This window comes from Macaca fascicularis, chromosome 5 (assembly GCF_037993035.2).
Source record: "Macaca fascicularis isolate 582-1 chromosome 5, T2T-MFA8v1.1".
Classification (NCBI taxonomy): domain Eukaryota; kingdom Metazoa; phylum Chordata; class Mammalia; order Primates; family Cercopithecidae; genus Macaca; species Macaca fascicularis.
Window position 1 is genome coordinate 6,133,688 of NC_088379.1, and position 18,632 is coordinate 6,152,319.

At 48.4% G+C, this 18,632-nt stretch overlaps 1 protein-coding gene across 14 annotated transcripts in view; it reads right to left on the bottom strand.

Annotated features, from left to right (window-relative positions):
* The window catches only part of TBC1D14 (TBC1 domain family member 14), a 122,704-nt gene that overhangs the window by 74,196 nt on the left and 29,876 nt on the right, over window positions 1–18,632 (bottom strand). For 2 of the 14 annotated variants that reach the window (XM_074039381.1, XM_074039380.1), the window contains exon 1: window positions 4,377–4,548. The exons of the other annotated variants lie outside the window; for them this stretch is intronic. In XM_074039381.1, coding sequence (XP_073895482.1) covers window positions 4,377–4,411 — 35 coding nt within the window. In that variant the 5' untranslated portion in view covers window positions 4,412–4,548. Of the gene's footprint in view, window positions 1–4,376; window positions 4,549–18,632 lie in introns of those variants that run through there. 14 annotated transcript variants of the gene reach the window in all.

An 18,632-nucleotide genomic window follows, 5' to 3' on the forward strand; every position in this document is an offset into this window, starting at 1 on the left:
TGAATCGCTTGAGGCCAGGAGTTTGAGAATAGCCTGGGCAAGATAGTAAGACCTCATGTCTACAAAACATGTGAAAAAAAAAAGTTAGCCAGGCGTGGTGGTGCACACCTATGGTCTCAGTTACTTGGGAGGTTGAGGTGAGGGGATCGCTTGAGCTCAGGAGTTAGAAGCTACAACAAGCTGAGTGAGCTCCCTACACTCCAGCCTGGGTGACAGAGCGACACCCTCTCTCAAAAAATAAAGCATAAAAAGATTGTTCAGTAATATCTGTGTGTGTGTGTGTGTGTGTGTGTGTGTGTGTGTGTGTGTGTATAGGTGGGGATCACCTGTATCACCCTTACCCCATCACCCACCTCCTAGACCCACTGAAGTCAGGATGCTCCATAACCCGCTCGACCCCCAGTATGAAGCAGTTAAGGCCGCTGGAAAGGTGGCTGGCCAGGCAACTGCAGACTCCGGCTGTAACTGCAGGTCTGTGTTGCGGGCTGGCCACCTGGAGCAGTCATCTGGAGAGCGACTTGACTCACCCCTGACCCGCACCTGGCGCTGTGTTCAGCTGCTGAGTGGGACACAGAGCACAGTAAGCAGTGCCATCCCTGGGGAGCTGAGAACCTGGGAGCAGGGTGAGCCCGGCCCAGGCTAAAGGGCTGAGTTATATTTCTAGGCAGCACTGTGGGCTTAACCTCCCCAAGAGGGTTGGGATATCCCAACAAGGGGACGATAAAACCAGCCCATAAAAAAAAGCCAGCATCCCCTTTTATTTATTTATTTATTTTTTTGAGAGTCTCACTCTGTCACCCAGGCTGGAATGCAGTGGTGTGAACACAGCTCACTGCAGCCTCAACCTCCTGGGCTCAAGCAGTCCTCCCACCTCAGCCTCTCAAACAGCTGGGACTACAGGCTTATCCCACTACACTCAGCTAATTTTTGTACAGACAGGGTCTCACCACATGGCCCAGGCTGGTCTCGAACTCCTGGGCTCAAGCCATCCTCCTGCCTTGGCCTTCTCTCTCTAACTTTCTAAGATAAAACCTAAAAGACATGTTCTCTTCCCAGGAATATAGCAAGAAGTGCCCAATCACCAGCCCAAATTCCTCTGCTGGCAATACCAGAGGAGACCAGTAAGCAAAAGCAAGAGGCGAGCCCTGCATGTGTAAAGGAGAGGAAGCGTGCCCATGACTTCAGAACACAGAAACAAAAGACCTTTACACAGCAAGGAGACGCCATACCAGGCCAGCAACTTTCACCTCCATCTGTCCAAGTATTTCTTGACCTAAATATTTACTTGTTCAAATGTATGTTGACTCTAAGTCAGACACTGTTTCAGGCATGGAGCACCTGCTCCCATGGAATTTACTGTAAACATCACCCACTGCTTGAGCGTGAGATTGGTGATAGCGTTCCAAGGAAAATAGCCTAGATGTTAGGTCAGTTCTCAAGGTCACCCACCTGGGACTCAAACTCAGGCCATTCCAGGCCTCCCCAGGCAAGCACCGGTGGACACATGGAGTCTACCTTCCCAGTGCAGGCCACAAGTTTCTTCACTTTCCTCCCAGTACAAATGAAGAACGGCGGGCCGGCGCTACCCTCAAGAGGAACACGCAGCAAGCGATGTGGCTCCCAGCACCGTGCAACCATGCTCCTGCTCCACTGCCAGACTTTTCCTAAGAAAGGCAAAGCTGTGGGGCGTGGTGGACGAGACACCAATCAATGGTAAAAAGGCAAATATAACCAAGTAGCCGGAAGCAGATTACTCGCTGTCCATCCCACTCCCGGAGCCACCTCTGTTCACTTCTAGCAAATGCAGCGGTGAGGAACAGCGGCCCTCCTGGTGAGAAGGCCCCCACACCTGAGCCCAGCCACAGACCCGGCGCTCCTTCCCTGCCCAGGCAGCTCAGGCACCCATCTGCATCTAGAAAGCCACAAGGTGGGAGGTGACCTCGTGTCACCTGCATTGGCTAAGCAGTGAGGCACAGGAGGCTTTGGGGAGACCGGCCAGCGGCTATGCCAGCCCTGCCCTTCCACAGAGAAGCAGCCCCGGGCAAGCAACCCTGGTCCCTGGGTCTCCTTTCCTCTGCAATTAGAGATCATGCCAACTTCCTCCTAGGGCCAGGTGAGAGTGAAGGGAGACCAGGCTTATCAGTCATTCCACGCACTCTAGGCGCTCAATGGCAGGTCTGTGTAGGCACGTGTGCAGGTGCCCTCAGCAGAGATGACATGTTGGTAGCCTGTGTTTTCTGTTGACGCCATGTTCTACAGTTTGATTTGTTCAATGTTTTTAAACATCACAGAAAAACCTGGGTTTCCAGCTTCTCTTGGAATAGAAGATCTGGCCACAGTGAGCCAGAGCTGCTCAGGAGCCTCTGGCCAGGGGTGGTCTGTCCTGTGCAATCCCCTCCACTCTGCCACACTCCACTCTGCCACACTCCACCACACCTGCTACTTCAGCACTTCCATCATTTGTTCGCAGGGGCGGATCTAGGTTTGGAAGGCCTTGAAGCTTACACAGTTTGGGGGATTCTCTTTAAGAAAAAAACTTTATTATGAACACAAACTGTAAGTCGGGGGGCTATGATCTGTCTCCTTCAGCAGAATGTAAAGCTCATGGAAGTGGGTACCACCTCTTCTAATTACCGCTCTGTCTCTAGTGCCTACGACAGTTCCTGGCACTGAGTAAAACACTCAGATTACTGAATGAAAGCTTTTTTCAATTAATTTTTATAAAGATTACATGAGAATTATTATCACACTTAGCCAAGAGGAAGGTAGGAGGCTGGGAAGACGGGCCCAGACTCGTCCACCTAAGCAACACAGAGCTGCGACTCGGACTTACATGTCCGAGGCTGCTACCTGTCCCTGAAGGCAGAGGACAGCAGGGGAGGCAGGACGCAATCTTCCCTGACCTGGTGGGGCAGGTTCCACAAGCCACAGACACTCATCAGGGCTTTCTCAAAGCCTCTCAAGTCTTAAGAAATAAATCCAAAGTCCCCCTCCCTCCCCTCAAGATACTGTACACTTCAACGCTTGTTTGCACTTCAGCAGTCACTCAGGGCTTCTTGCTCTTTCCCTCCTTTGTCTCATCAACCGAAACTGCTGGCAACTTCCGATTCCAAAGCAATCGGAACCCAGCTGAGCCATGCAGCACTCGGCTCCCACAGAGACTGCCTGGCCCAGGAGGGCATCTTTGCCACCACTTTCTGAATCCTAGTTACCCGGGGCAGGGCACTATCAAGTGCCTGCCTAGTGCTGCACCAGGCACTTTCCCTGTGTTTTACATCCTCCTCCCATAACCCTACAAGAAAGGTATTACAGCCCCCACCGTACGGACAGGACACCGAGGCCCGGCGAGGCTAAGACGCTTCCTCCTGAAGGGACATAGCAATCCTGTTATTCACCAAGGGTAGAGAAGGCAAAACCTAAATGCTTCCTCGAAATCCCACTTCCGAGGTATACGTTCCAGATCTCCACCCCCCAAAAACTGACATCGCCACACATATTCACACGGGCCTCTGACTCTCCTTTGAAAATGCAAGGGGAAAGGGCCGGCCCTCTCAGCGGTCAGAGAGACAGGAAAAGCAACGCAGCCTCCTTCTAAGCAAACCTCTGATGTAAGAAAATCCCATCTCCTCCACAGGAAACATGAAGAAAGAAAGTGAGGTTCTATTACCATGATCAATCACCATGCTCAAAATTCCCAGTTCCACACACAATCCAAAGTACCCAAGAGCTGGAAATACTTGGAGCCACTCTTCTTTCAGAAAATGCTACTCAAGTAGCATCTGATACTAAAAAGTCAACCCTGGCTAGGGATGGCTGCTCACACCTGAAATCCCAGCACTTTGGGAGGCCAAGGCGGGCGGATCACTTGAGGCCAGGAGTTCAAGACCAGCCTGGCCAACATGGCAAAAACCCCATCTCTACTAAAAAAATACAAAAATTAGCTGGGCATAGTGGCACACGTTTGCAGTCCCAGCTACTCGGGAGGCTGAGGCAGGAGAATTGCGTGAACCCGGGAGGCGGAGGCTGCAGTGAGCCAAGATCATGCCACTGCACTCCAGCCTGGGCAACAGAACCAGACTCTGTCTCAAAAAAAAAAAAAAGCTACTCCTTAAAAACAGAATATCCAAGTCAAGGGAGTGCAGGGGGCATGAGATACATATGAGCACAAACACTGGCCCAGGGAGCTCCGGCACTCAGAGATGCTGCCTGGATAGAAAGAATCACCTGCATTTCACACCGGGGAGACCCACAGAAACACCTCAGCCCAACCAAGGGCGAGGGTCACATGCTATCAAAGCTACACACACGGGAAAGACCCAGTTTCCAGTTCAGTCTCCAGTTCCACCAGCAAGAAAGGCAAGAAAGCAGCCACAAACCTGTCCACGAACAGGAGCACAGGGGAGAGGGCCATCACGTCTACTGTGACCTCGCAGCTCCGAGGGGCTGGCCGCAGAAGCACGGACTCTCCCCACACCGCATTCCTGGCACGCCAGAGCCACAGTCCCGGGAAACACCATGGGTGCACTTGGAGCCCCACCCCTCGCGTCTGCAAGGTGAAGGCAATTGGACTGAGAAGGCCGGCGGAAAGGCGGGGGTGGAGGGCGGGCCTCCCCAGTCACAGGGAGGGAGGAGTGCATGCAAAGGCTGGGAAGCAAAGCCTGAGTGACCGGGTTCTCAGGCCTGGGACACGGCTCTGCACCACATGCTGTGGCAAGGCAAGCTACCAGGCATAAAACCCACCGTGCCCTCGAACCTGGAAAAGCGCCAAGCACACCGCGCTTCCTGAGCATCTGTGGTGTGCCAGGCACCGTGCCTTGTGAAGCAGCGGCCAGGTCTGCCGGTGGGTCACAAGCACAGAGCCGTGAAATTCATCCAAATACCTACACTAGAACCATCGCTCCGGATTCCCCTCACTCACTTCAAATGCTGTTGAAGACAAAAACGAAAACCCAGATCTAACCAACCACCTCATGTCCCCCCAAACTGATCTATTCTTATGGCTGGGTGTGGTGGCTCACAACTGTAATCCCAGTACTTTGGGAGGCCAAGGTGGGTGGACCTGAGGTCAGGAGTTCAAAACCAGCCTGGTCAAGATGGTGAAACTCCATCTCTACTAAAAATATAAAAATTAGCTGGGCATCGTGGTGAGTGCCTGTAATCCCAACCACTTGGGAGGCTGAGGCAGGAGAATCACCAGGGAGGTGGAGATTGCAGTGAGCCAAGATCACACCGCTGCACTCCAGCCTGGGCACCAGAGTGAGAATCCATCTCAAAAAAAAAAAGAAGAAAAAAAAAAAAAAAACAGATCTATTCTAAACCACAAGCATGCACGATGGTTGGTTTCCCTTGGAACCAATGCCATTCAGTTATATCAACAACTAGCCCCTGTAGAATCATCCTCCTCAAGCCCCAGCCAGCATCCTCTTTCTAACAGTCAGCTCCACTGTCGCTTAAAAAAGAAAGCACCTTTCTGTGTGTTTGTATGTATGCAAAGGCACCAAAGAAGTCTGCTGAGAGGAACAGGGTGAGGAGCAGAAAAGGGAATTTTACTTTTATTTTACGGATATCTGCACTGTTATTTTAAAAATCGAACAAGCACATATTACTTTTGCAATTAAAAAAACCCTGGACAATCAAGTACAGGAGCTGGCCTGGCAGAGAGTGGTCCTGAGCACCTAGTCTGTGCCTGGCCCAGGGGACCAGAGGGAATGAAACTGACAAAATCCCTGCCCCAGGGCAGCCAACATTCAATGCGGGGAGGGGGCCAATTAATGAATACGATCAAACCCTGTGGTTCTCAAGTGGGGAATCTGGACCAGCTGCGGCATCGCCTGGCCACGGGCTACAAATACAAACTATTGAGCCCCACCCAGACCTACCGAACCATAAACCCCGGGTGGGGCCCAGCAATCTCTGGTTCAACCAGCCCTGCAGTGGCTCCAATGCCCACTTGGATGTGAGAACCACTGTTCTGAATGGCCGCATGCACTCCGAAAGGCGATTCCTGCTGTCCTACTTAACACTTCTCATCAGTTCCCACTACCCAGGGAGTTTCAAACCACATCTGGTCTAGCACATCAGCCATGGGTGGGGCCCAGAGCAGTCACTCCACAAAGGGACATAACCACAATGACAGCCTATCAGCCGAAGCCTTCCTAGCCCTGCTGCCTCATCACCAGTCTCCTTCCCAAATACAGACCCTGCAGCTTCGTGTTCCCATGCCTCTCCAAATTCTTCCTCAACCCTCAGCAGTCACATTTTATATATTATACCTCAACAACAACAACAAAAACAACAACAACAAAATTAAGTCAATAATTTAGAAACGCACAAAGAAAACTCCAGGTTGGTGGCCGGGCGAGGTGGCTCACGCCTGTAATCCCAGCACTTTGGGAGGCCAAGGAGGGCGGATCACGAGGTCAGGAGATCGAGACCAGCCTGGTTAACACAGTGAAACCCTGTCTCTACTAAAAAAAAAGATACAAAAAAATTAGCCGGGCATGGCGGCGGGCGCCTGTAGTCCCAGCTACTCGGGAGGCTGACGCAGGAGAATGGCGTGAACCTGGGAGGCAGAGCTTGCAGTTAGCCGAGATCACGTCACTGCACTCCAGCCTGGGCGACAGCGTGAGACTCCGTCTCAAAAAAAAAAAACTCCAGGTCCCACATGGCCTTACTGGTGAAGTCTTCCAAACATTAAGGAAGAAATACACACACTCAGAGAACAGACCTTTCACTAGCCCTCTCCCCACTATTCCACCCTCTGGGGAAATGTATTAGATCATTCAACAAATATATTTATTGGCATCATTTACTCAGAAACAGACTTATTCAACAAGGACTTTCTGATGTACCTCTGAGGATCATCTGACATAAAGTTTGTGAGGGAGGGGATATAAGTGAGTACATGAACACATTTTTTAAAATTCCCTTGTGAAAGTGTTTTATTATCTTTTTAATTTTGTTGTTGTTGTTGTTGTTAATGAAAATGAGGTCTCACTACATTGCCCAGGCTGGACTCCAACTCCTGGGCTCAAAAAATCCTCCCCCATCAGCCTCCGGAATAGCTGGGATTGCAGGCCACCACAACCAGCTATTATTATGTTTCAGTTCATATACAATAAAATGGACTTTTTTGTGTACAGTTCTATGAGGTTTGTTGTTGTTGTTGCTGTTGCTTATTTTTTTTTTTTTTTTTTTGAGATGGAGTCTTGCTCTGCCACCCAGGCTGGAGTGCAGTGGTATGATCCAGGCTCACTGCAACCTCCATCTCTTGGGTTCAAGTGATCCTCCTGCCTCAGCCTCCTGGGTAGCTGGGATTACAGGTGCCTGCCACTACGCCCGCTAATTTTTGTATTTTTAGTAGAGATGGGGTGTTTCACCACGTTGGCCAGGCTGGTCTCAAACTCCAGACCTCAGCTGATCCGCCCGCATCGGTCTCCCAAAGTGCTGGGATTACAGGCATGAGCCACTGCGCCCGGTCAGTTCTACGAGTTTTAACACATTGGTAGGTTCATATAATCACCAGAGAAAAATCGCATAGCAACTGTCTGAGAAAACAGAAAGTAGAACTCTCCCAACCCATTTTATAAGGCCAGCATAATTTTGATATAAAAACCAAAAGGAAAATTACAGCCCATACCCTTATAAAGTCCCAAGCAAAATATGCAAATTAAATCAATGATACATGTAAAGTATAATATATTATGAACAAGTTAGGATTATTCTAAGAATGCAAAGTTAATTTTACATTAGAAAAACATTATTTACCATGTAAAGGAGAAAACATATAACTATCAATAGATGCAGGAGAAAAGCATTTAATAAAATACAACAGTCATAATTTTTTAAAAACACCTTTACTAGGACTAAAAGGAAACTTCCTTAATCTAATAAAGGTATCTAATAAAGAGTACGGTATCCAATAAAAGGTATCCTACGGCAAACATCACACTTAACGAGGAAATAATGAAAGCTTTCCCAGAGACCAAGACCCAGACTAGGATTTCTGCCAGCCCCACTTCAATTCAGCACTAAACGGGAGAGCCTGGCCATACAATAAGACAAGAAAACAAAATGAAAGGTGTAAGAGTTGAAAGAAAGAAACTCGTTCACAGACAAGACGATTTTCTACAGAGAGGATCCAAATGAACTATAGATAAGCTATTAGAATTAGTAACTGAAGTTAGCAAGGCCTATACACAAAAATTCATTGCATTAGCCATAAAAAATAATGAGTTCACGTCCTTTGCAGGGACATGGATGAAGCTGGAATCCATCATTCTCAGCAAACTAACACAGGAACAGAAAACCAGACACCTCATGTTCTCACTCATAAGGGGGAGTTGAACAATGAGAACACACGGTCACAGGGAGGGGAACATCACACAACAGGGCCTGTTAGAGTGGGGGAGCATGGGGAGAGGGAGCATTAGGACAAATGCCTAATGCATGTGGGGCTTGAAACCTAGATAACAGGTTGATACGTGCAGCAAACATCCATGGCACATGCATACCTCGTGTTAACAAACCTGCATGTTCTGCACATGTATCCTAGAACTTAAAGTAAAATAAAAAATAAAAAATTCACTGCATTTACAACAAACACTACCCAATCAGTCAAATATACATTTTGTAAAACCATCCCGAAATAACAGTATATAGGAATAAATTTAATGAAAGAAACATAAGACCTTTACATTAAAAAAAAGAAAAAACTATGAAATGTGGAGAAATGAAAGAAAACCTACATAGAGGGAAGAATATACTATAATCAAGAATTCAAAAATTTTTTTTTTTTTTTGAGACTTGCTCTGTCACCCAGGTTGGAGTGCAGTAGCATGATCTCAGCTCACTGCAAGCTCCGCTTCATGGGTTCAAGCGATTCTCCTGCCTCAGCCTCCCAAGTAGCTGGGATTACAGGCGCCTGATACCACGCCCAGCTAATTTTTGTATTTTTTTTTTTTTTTTTTTTTGAGACAGAGTCTTGCTCTGTCGCCCAGGCTGGAGTGCAGTGGCCGGATCTCAGCTCACTGCAAGCTCCGCCTCTCGGGTTTACGCCATTCTCCTGTCTCAGCCTCCCCGAGTAGCTGGGACTACAGACGCCCGACACCTCGCCCGGCTAGTTTTTTGTATTTTTCAGTAGAGACGGGGTTTCACTGTGTTAGCCAGGATAGTCTTGATCTCCTGACCTCGTGATCCGCCCGTCTTGGCCTCCCAAAGTGCTGGGATTACAGGCTTGAGCCACCGCGCCCGGCCGTAATTTTTGTGTTTTTTTTGTTCTTTTTTTTTTTTGAGACGGAGTCTCGCTCTGCCGCCCAGGCTGGAGTGCAGTGGCCGGATCTCAGCTCACTGCAAGCTCCGCCTCCCGGGTTTACGCCATTCTCCTGCCTCAGCCTCCCAAGTAGCTGGGACTACAGGCGCTCGCCACCTCGCCCGGCTAGTTTTTTGTACTTTTTAGTAGAGACAGGGTTTCACCGGGTTAGCCAGGATGGTCTCGATCTCCTGACCTCGTGATCCGCCCGCCTCGGCCTCCCAAAGTGCTGGGATTATAGGCGTGAGCCACCGTGCCTGGCCAAGAATTAGAAGTCTTCATGTAATAAACATTGATCTATAAATTCAATGCAATCCCAAACCAAACCCTTCTTTGTACAGTGTGCCAAACTGATTCTAAAATCTACATGGAAATGAAAAAGACCAAGACTAACCAAGACAGCCTTCCAGAACAAAACAGAAGGGCTTACTCAAGCCGTCAAGACCTACTCCATAGCTCTAGTAATTAAAACAATGTGGGTGAAATTAGTAAGTAGATACACAGAACAATGCAATACCTATGGTCACGTGCCTTAGTTCAGAGGTTCGGTGGCAAGGATGGCCTTTACAATAAATAAACCTTAACTGCTCCCTCACACCATACGTGAGATTCATTCCAGGTGAATCAATGCTCTAGTTGGTAATGGCAAAACAATAAAACTTCTAAAAGGTTACATCGTACTTCTTAAGCAGGACACAAAGAAGTGCTAACCATAAAAAAAGATTAAGAAATTCTGTTCATTCGGAAAACAAAACAAAAAGCATGAAGAGAATGAAGGGTAAGCAGAAGATATTTGCAGTACGCATGCCTGACAAAAGACTCTTATCCCAAATATGTAAAATACACCTACAAATCAGTAAGACAACCCCAAATAGGCACTTCACAAAAGATGATTCCAAATGCACAAGATATGAAGAGGTTCGTCATCTCATTAGTCATCAGGGAGATGCAATTTTTTTTTTTTGAGACACAGTCTCTCTCTGTTGCCCTGGCTGGAGTGCTGTGGCAAGATCTCAGCTCACCGCAACCATCACCTCCCAGGTTCAAGCAATTTTCCTGCCTCAGCCTCCCGAGTAGCTTGGATTACAGGCGTGCGCCACCACACCCGGCTAATTTTTTGTATTTTTAGTAGAGACGGGGTTTCACCATGTTGGCCAGGTGATCCACTCGCCTTGGCCTCCCAGAGTGCAGGGATTACAGGTGTGAGCCACCACGCCCAGCCAGATGCAAATTAAAACCAAGATACCCCCTACCTTGTCACCGGAATAACAAAAAGAAAAATAAACGGACAATACCACCTTTTGGAAGGATCAAGAGCAGCCGGCGTCAGCACACACCACGAATGGGACCCACAGGAGACCCGCCTGTCCCACCCCAGGCGCACGCACGCCAGTGACATCCGTGAGAAGACCGTGATGAGCATTACCTGTAACCATCGGACCCTGAACAAATCCAACCTCCACACACAGGAGAACAGAGAGTGGGATACCCCTACAACCGAAAACCAGACGGCACGAAATGGATGCTACTGCTATGCAAAACCTCCCAGGGTCAGCCTGCCAATGTTGAGCAGAGAGAGCCAGAACAAGAATGCAGAATGGATGAGTCCATTTATCTAAGTTCAAAAGAAGGCAGAGCTCATGTGCGGTGACAGAGGCAGAACAGTGGTACCCGGGGCGAGCGAGGTGCTGACAGGGAAGGAACCCGAAGGAGACTTACGGGGGTTCTAGTCACAGTCTCTGTACTGATCGAGCTGGCAGACACGCGAGTGTGTTCACTTCGTGCACTTAAGATCTGCACGCTTTGCTCTCCTTTACATAAAATTTCAATACATGCTAACTCAGCTCAAACCACTCTCCCGTGCAGCCTTCCTGGGCTCACATGTCCCCTCCCCACGCAGTCCCTCCTCTGGGCTCCCAAAGCACATCCACGTTCATCTCTGACAGAGAGCTGGGAGTACTGAATCTTTGTTATTTGCACCTCACCTCCCACTGCATTCTGAAGGCGGGCGGGCTTCCTACTTGGTCTTTGTATCCCCAAGGTCTGGCATTAAACCTGCCAGATATAGTACTGCATTAAAAGGTATTCATTAACTAACCCTGAAATGACTCCGCCACGGACGTCTCCACTGATAAGTCACTGAGTCCACTGCAAGACCTAGTGTTTACTCCTTGAAGTCATACACTCCTTGAAATCTCTTTCAAACACTCTCTAATATTTAAACACAGGAGGGGAAAACTAAACAGGGATCCACTCTCTAACATCAGCTTCTATTTTTTTTTTTTTTTTTTTTTTGAGACGGAGTCTCATTCTGTCACTCAGGCGGGAGCACAGTGGCACGATCTCGGTTCACTACAACTTCCGCCTCCTGGGTTCAAGCAGTTCTCCTGCCTCAGCCTCCCAAGTAGCTAGGATTACAGGCAACCACCACCAGGCCCAGCTAATTTTTTTATTTTTAGTAGCGACAGGGTTTCACCTTGTTGGCCAGGCTGGTCTTGAACTCCTGAACTCAAGTGATCCGCCTGCTTCGGCCTCCCAAAGTGCTGGGATTACAGGTGTGAACCACTGCACCAGCGTAGCTTAGATTTTTACAAGGAGAGAGAGACAGCCGAACAGAAATGCCCATGTAACTTAATACAAAACAGTACTAAGAAAAATACTAATTTATTCTTAATCTCCACCTGAATAGTAAAGAAAAGCGGAAAGGAAGGGTTAACAATAAGTCTGTAAGTATCACAAATTATGAGGGGTCTAGGGATTGCATTTCAGGGAAGGAATGACATTACTGTGTTCCTTCCATATTAGAGATCTTAAGGAGTAAGATCTGACCTAAGGTGGGAGGGGTGTACGTGGGATTTAGACTCATGCAGGTCAGGAGCTCAAATCCCAGCTTCGTAACAAGCTGCCTGACTTTAGGCAAGAAATGAACTTCTCTAGCCTCAGTTTTTCCATCTGTAGAATGGAGATATCATCGGTCAGTTACCATCAGGGTTTATGTCTGTTAACTGTGCTTACAAATAAATAACACTAAGGGGCTGGACGCAGTGGCTCACGCCTGTAATCCCATGGTGAAACCCTATCTCTACTAAAAAAAATACAAAAATTAGCTGGGCCTGGTGGCGCGTGCCTGTAATCTCAGCTACTCAGGAGAACTGCCTGAACCCAGGAGGCAGAGGTTGCAGTAAGCCAAGATTGCACCACTACACTCCAGCCTGGGAGACAGAGCGAGACTCCGTCTCAAAAATAATAATAAAAATAAATAAATAAATAAATAAATAAATAACACTAAGGGCAGTCTGTTAATTATTTAGGGCCAAGCATCTCCTCTCATTTAATCCTAACCATATTCATCCATGTCATTTTTTTCATTCAACACACACATACTGAGAACCAACTATGTTCTAAGTACTATGCCGAGTACTGGGAATATAGTCCCTGATGACCGGAAACGGAGGTCCCCATCCTCAATGGGGCTTGTCTTGAAGAAGAGAAAATTCAGAGACAGAACCTTGCCTAAGGTCATGCAGTAAAGTGCCTACATTTGGGCTGAAGTCTGAATCGAAAGTACATTCTTCCTACTGGTGGCTCTGAACCCTGCTGCGTGCTAGAGTCACCCAGGGAGTTTTAAAGCCTCCTGAGGCCCAGGTTTCACCCCAAACCAATGAGAATCAACCTCTGAGCGTAGAATGCGCATATTAATTTTTCTTAAGTTTCCCAGATAATCCTATTGTGCAGCGAGGACTGAGAACTTTGTGCCTTAATGAGTCTTTCCCTTACCATGCTATCTCATTTCATTAATTAAGGCTTTCTTTAATCTATGTGGAATTTAAGATAACTCCTTTCCAGCAGTTTCTACGAACAGTGAATTACTTCAGATTTTGTTTTGAGCTACTCCAACATTTCTACTCACTCAAGAAAAATCAAGCCATAAACACCTGCCTTACAGCACAAACCTTCCTAGTATCTTCTCGTCTCTTGTGTTTTCATTGATCCAGGCTGCGTGCTGATTCCTAACCCAGGAGGCTTCTCAAGCTCAGAGGCGTGTGCCCCGCCCCACACCCCAGCAAATCTAGGCCATTTCTCCTGGAACCCTTGTCTCCTTTCACATGGAAAATGCCAAGCCCAGAGCCTGACACAACGTAGCCCCTGCCCATGAGGATTCAAACCTCCCACTCTCGCACCAGCTCCAGGAACTTGACTCTACATGGCACTAGTGGACAGAACCAAGTCACATTCTGCTAGTGTCCCAGGGCCAATCAGGAACATGAGCTCGGGTTAGCTGGGGATTGGGGATGACTGAGACCCAGGCCCTGTCCTTAAGGAGCTCCAGCAAGAGCAAGACACCTGAAACACCACTGGACTAAAAGGAGGCTGCCGAGGAGACAGGAGAGCACGCACGCCCTGAAGGCCACCTCTGCCCCAGGGACAGTGAGAAGGTTCCTAGAAGGGTGTCAGCTGTGCTGGGAACCCGTGATGCTGTGCCCAGCCAGTCCCATGGAACCAGTGCAGGGATGAGGAGGACAGGAGAAACCTGGACATTCCCGCGTTCTATAAACCAGAGGACCCTCCCACGCCTCAACTTACAGGAACCAGAGGCCAGAGCCACGGTGAATTCCAACCGCCCATCAGTCACTGCTTGGAGCATGCTCGTTTGTAAAACAGAGGCTGAGCTCTCACTACCAGTGAACTCCATCCGCCAAGGACAGAGGGCTCCCGGCAGGGCCATCACCCCAGGGAGGACAGGCCAGAACTGACAGGGGCCCAAGAGGCTGGTCATGAAGCAGCAAGCCCCAGGGATTCTGTCCTAAGGAAATCATCTGAAAGGCAGGCACCGCACTCTGAAGCACACAGGGAATTCCATCATCAAAACACAAGACGCAAAAAGTCATTTCCTTATTGCTGGGCAAGTAAATGATTCACAGGATGAAATCCTACAAAGACATTAATAAGTGTACGAACATGTTTTAATTATGCTGAGAAATGTTTCCTCTAAGTAAAAAAGCAGGACACCAAACGACAGAAACAGCACCCATTTTTATCTGTTTAAAATTCAAAGTCTGCAAGGAAATAAAAAAAGAAGGAAAAATCAGGGGTAGGTGTTAAAAAGGACAAAAAATAGAACGACGCCAAAGTTTTCCTGCGTATTTTTAAACAAAGAGAAGCTTTAAGAAACATATCTGAGCTAAAAAGATCTATCACCAAAAAAAAAAAAAGAAAAAAAACACCAAACCCCCAGCCGAACGCGCCAGCTTCACAGACACTGCAGATGGGTGCTGCGCCCGCGATCTGAAACTCAAGCGGCTGCGACCCCATATGGGAGACTGAATTGTTGGGGAAGTCTGCTCTCAAGACCCCGAACAATCATAGAATTTAAAAGAAACATATTTAGATTTAAAGGTTAAGGGTGCCAGATCTCTTTATTACTTTTTTTAGATTAATATTCACTCAAGGTTATCTGCTGACCACCTGCACCAGCTTGGAAAACCACAGGAGGACGGCGTGGCCCCGGCTCTCCAGAAGCTCAAGGTTCCAGGAGGGGGCGGGGAGCGGGCTAGTGCGGTTTCAAAGAAGTCCAGGGACTGCGGTATCCACATGACAGGTCTGGGAGGGGTTGAGGTGATCAAAGAAGGCTTCCTAGAGGAGGCGTCACTTCAACTGAATCCTAAAGGACAAACAAGAATTTGCCCGGGAGGGCCGGGCGCGGTGGCTCAAGCCTGCAATCCCAGCACTTTGGGAGGCCGAGACGGGCGGATCACGAGGTCAGGAGATAGAGACCATCCTGGCTAACATGGTGAAACCCCGTCTCTACTAAAAATACAAAAAAATTAGCCAGGCGAGGTGGCGGGCGCCTGTAATCCCAGCTACTTGGGAGGCTGAGGCAGGAGAATGGCGTGAACCCGGGAGGCAGAGCTTGCAGTGAGCTGAGATCCGGCCTTTGCACTCCAGCCTGGGAGACAGAGCAAGACTCTCTCTCAAAAAAAAAAAAAAAAAAAAAAAGATTTTGCCCGGGAGAGGCAGTGGAACATGCAAGGTGCAGAGGCAGGGTGTCACTGACTCTGAGCACTGGCACCACTGGTGGCCAGAGATGTAGGCAGCGGCCAGATCCTGCATGCCCCATAGGCCACACCAAGTGGTCTGGAATTCATCCTCCAGGTGGTGGGAACCACCACTTGGGCAAGAGAATGACAGGGGCATTCAACTAATCGGCTTCAGGCATTTAATTCTCATGAAGAAGGGAGAGGGGCAGAGGGAGGAAGGAAAAGACATCATAGCTGAAGCTCCCAGTTATTCGCCAAACCCATTTCCTCGTTGTCCTGGGCGCAGTCCTCTTTCCTGGCTTCCCTCACAGGTAGGGGCATTCCAGCCAATTAACTCTGAGTGGAGTGGTGTGTGCTGCTTCAGGCACGGCTGGCCCTCAGAACTCCCACACTGGTCCCTACACACGCTCTCCCCTGCTTTGATACCAAGAACCCAGCAAGCTTGTGCTGAAAATGATGGGGCCACAGGACAGAAGGAACCTGGGGGAGCATGGCCTGGAAATCAACGTCCGTTGTGTTTGAAGCTTTGTATGTATTTCAAGTTTGTTACAGCAGTGAACATTTCTCCACCTAACTAGATATTAATGTGTTTGTCCCAGGAATTTTGCCTGCCACTCAATTTCTTCTGCTTTAAAAATAACTGCTCTCAAACGAACCTCTAAAAGGGATAAAAATGGGCCCATTCCAGGCAAAAACTTACAGTGAATGAATAGCCAGGTATTAGGGCAAGGGTGACCCAGAAGACAAGGTTCCTCATCCCACCCACTGGCCCCTCACTTTCCTTCTTCCTCATGCATGGATGTGGGGGTGGGGACAGGAGAGCCCACTCCTTTTGACCCGCCTTCCCCTCTCACTCCTCCCCCCATAGAAAATGTGTTTAACACCCAGATCTGAAACCTAAAAGGATGTTAGAACTTAAAGCTAACCTCTAACTTTCAAACGCCTATAAACATGTACCTGTAACACTTGGTACACAGAGCCTGGGTTGTAAAAGCCCCTTGCTAGAGGCAAGGGGGAATGAACAGGAAAACTGGACTGCTGTGAGGCCCAAAGGGGCTATTCTGCAACTCTGGATGACTCACCATTCTTCCATATATAGAATCTTACAGGAATCTTGAGATAAACCACAGCTATTCACAACAAAGAATCAGCAAAACTGGAGCCGAAACAGCTCGCACTTACAAACCCAGCTCACTCAACATAAACAGGAACTGATTTGATGTGGCAATCGAGTAAGATGTGTGCGCATGAAAAATACAGAAGGCATGAAATAATTCAGTGTCACTTGTACTGAATAAAATAAAAAAGATGTGTAAATATTTTAAATAATCTCCTATTTAAGATAGGAAATAGGAGGAAATGTTTAATTACTGCATTATTCTATGATACTATCCACTAACATCTGAAAAGCAGAACAGATTCTATACCCATCTGGGCAAAGGGAAGTTAATTTATGAGTAGAAAGTGGCTGATGGCTGAAGAACTGCTTTGCAGGAATGGGCCTGCCCATGGGTTTCTCAAAGCCTGTGTATTCCTGTGGTCCCACACCAGTTCTCCTGCATTTCATACTGAATCGCCACCTCCCAGGCTGAACCTAACTTCACCTAGGGCAGAAGGAAGGTGGGCTGGCAAGAGACCTAAACACACACGTGGAGCCTCCAGGAAGACGGCCGTACTGTTTCCTGAGGCTGCCAGCGAGCCTGAGAGAGTTCCATGAACACAGGAGGTCTGACGTATCTGCAGCAAATTCATTCTCCTTTTCCCCCAGCCCACAAAACCACCTTGCCCTCCGTGCAGTTTCTAAGGATATCAACGCCTTCCAGAAACTGGGGCGGAAACACCGCCTTGGCTATGGGACAAGTCACAGGAACAGATGCGCAAGTTGAGGAAGGTCTTTTTTGGTTCAGTTCATGCCATTCCTGAATGTTACTGACACTCCACAGCTCCACAGCAAGTGTCTGCCTTCCCCACGGGGAGACGATGTCAGTAGCAACATAAAACGGTAAGAACTTAAAAAGCGGTTTTCAGCCGGGCACAGGGGCTCATGCCAGGAATCCCAGCACTTTGGGAGGCCAAGACAGCAGATCACCTGAGGTCCGGAGTTTGAGACCAGCCTGGCTAACATGGTGAAACCCTGTATTTACTAAAAACGCAAAAATTAGCTGAGCGTGGTGGCAGGCACCTGTAGTCCCAGCTACCCAGGAGGCTGAGGCAAGAGAATGGCGTGAACCCGGGAGGTGGAGCTTGCAGTGAGTCAAGATTGCGCCACTGCACTGCAACCTGGGCGACAGAGCGAGACTGCATCGAAAGAAAGAATGAAAGAATGAAAGAAAGAAAGAAAGAAAGAAAGAAAGAAAGAAAGAAAGAAAGAAAGAAAGAAAGAAAGAAAGAAAGAAAGAAAGAAAGAAAGAAAGAAAGACAGAAAAGAAAGAAAGAAAGAAAGAAAGAAAGAAAGAAAGAAAGAAAGAAAGAAAGAAAGAAAGAAAGAAAGAAAGAAAGAAAGAAAAGCTGCTTTCCTCAGATATAGGCAAGTTTCCCAGTCCACCAACAGAAGGAAACAGACCACCAAACCCAGGTGAGATTCAGAACAAACATCTCCAGCACTGGTGGGTCACGGAACAGCCAACCTGCTTTCATCAGGTCATTAATAGTCAAGACAAATCGCTCATGTTTACCCTCCAGAACTGACTCAATCTTTTTTCTCCATTTTCTCTTTCCTGCAGTGCCTCCCTTAGGCTAGTCCGCACTACCATTCATTCGTTCATTCATTCGTTCATTCATGCGATAAGCCGGGATGTGGCGATCCCTAACACCTGTTACTAAGTGCTGCACTGACTGCTGTAACAGGCACTTCCCAAGCACGGCCTCCTGGCCGCCAGCTCGGAGGCAGGTAAGGCGACAGGTAAGGCACAGGAACATAGAGCACCGTGTCCAGCCGCACAGCCAGCAGGGCAGAGCAGACCTTCAGATCTTTGGCTCTATGACTGCACTCTCTGAATCTCCACCAGGTTCTTTGTCCCCTCACTGGAGGGCACAACAGGCACCTTCAGAATACGCCTCTGAGGGGTGTAGGCTCCTCCCCCACCACCCTGTCATCTCCCATATTTAAATGTGCACGAGAGTTCACGGGGAGGGTCAAACACGCCCTCAGGCGAGAACCTCAACCCCAACAAGGCTGACTCCAGGCAGGGCCCTCCCCGCTATACCTGTCTGACCAGCACCCCACCTGCCACCTGGCCTCGGTTTCCTTCCCCTCCCCCGGAGCCCTGAGGGTGGTTCTCTCT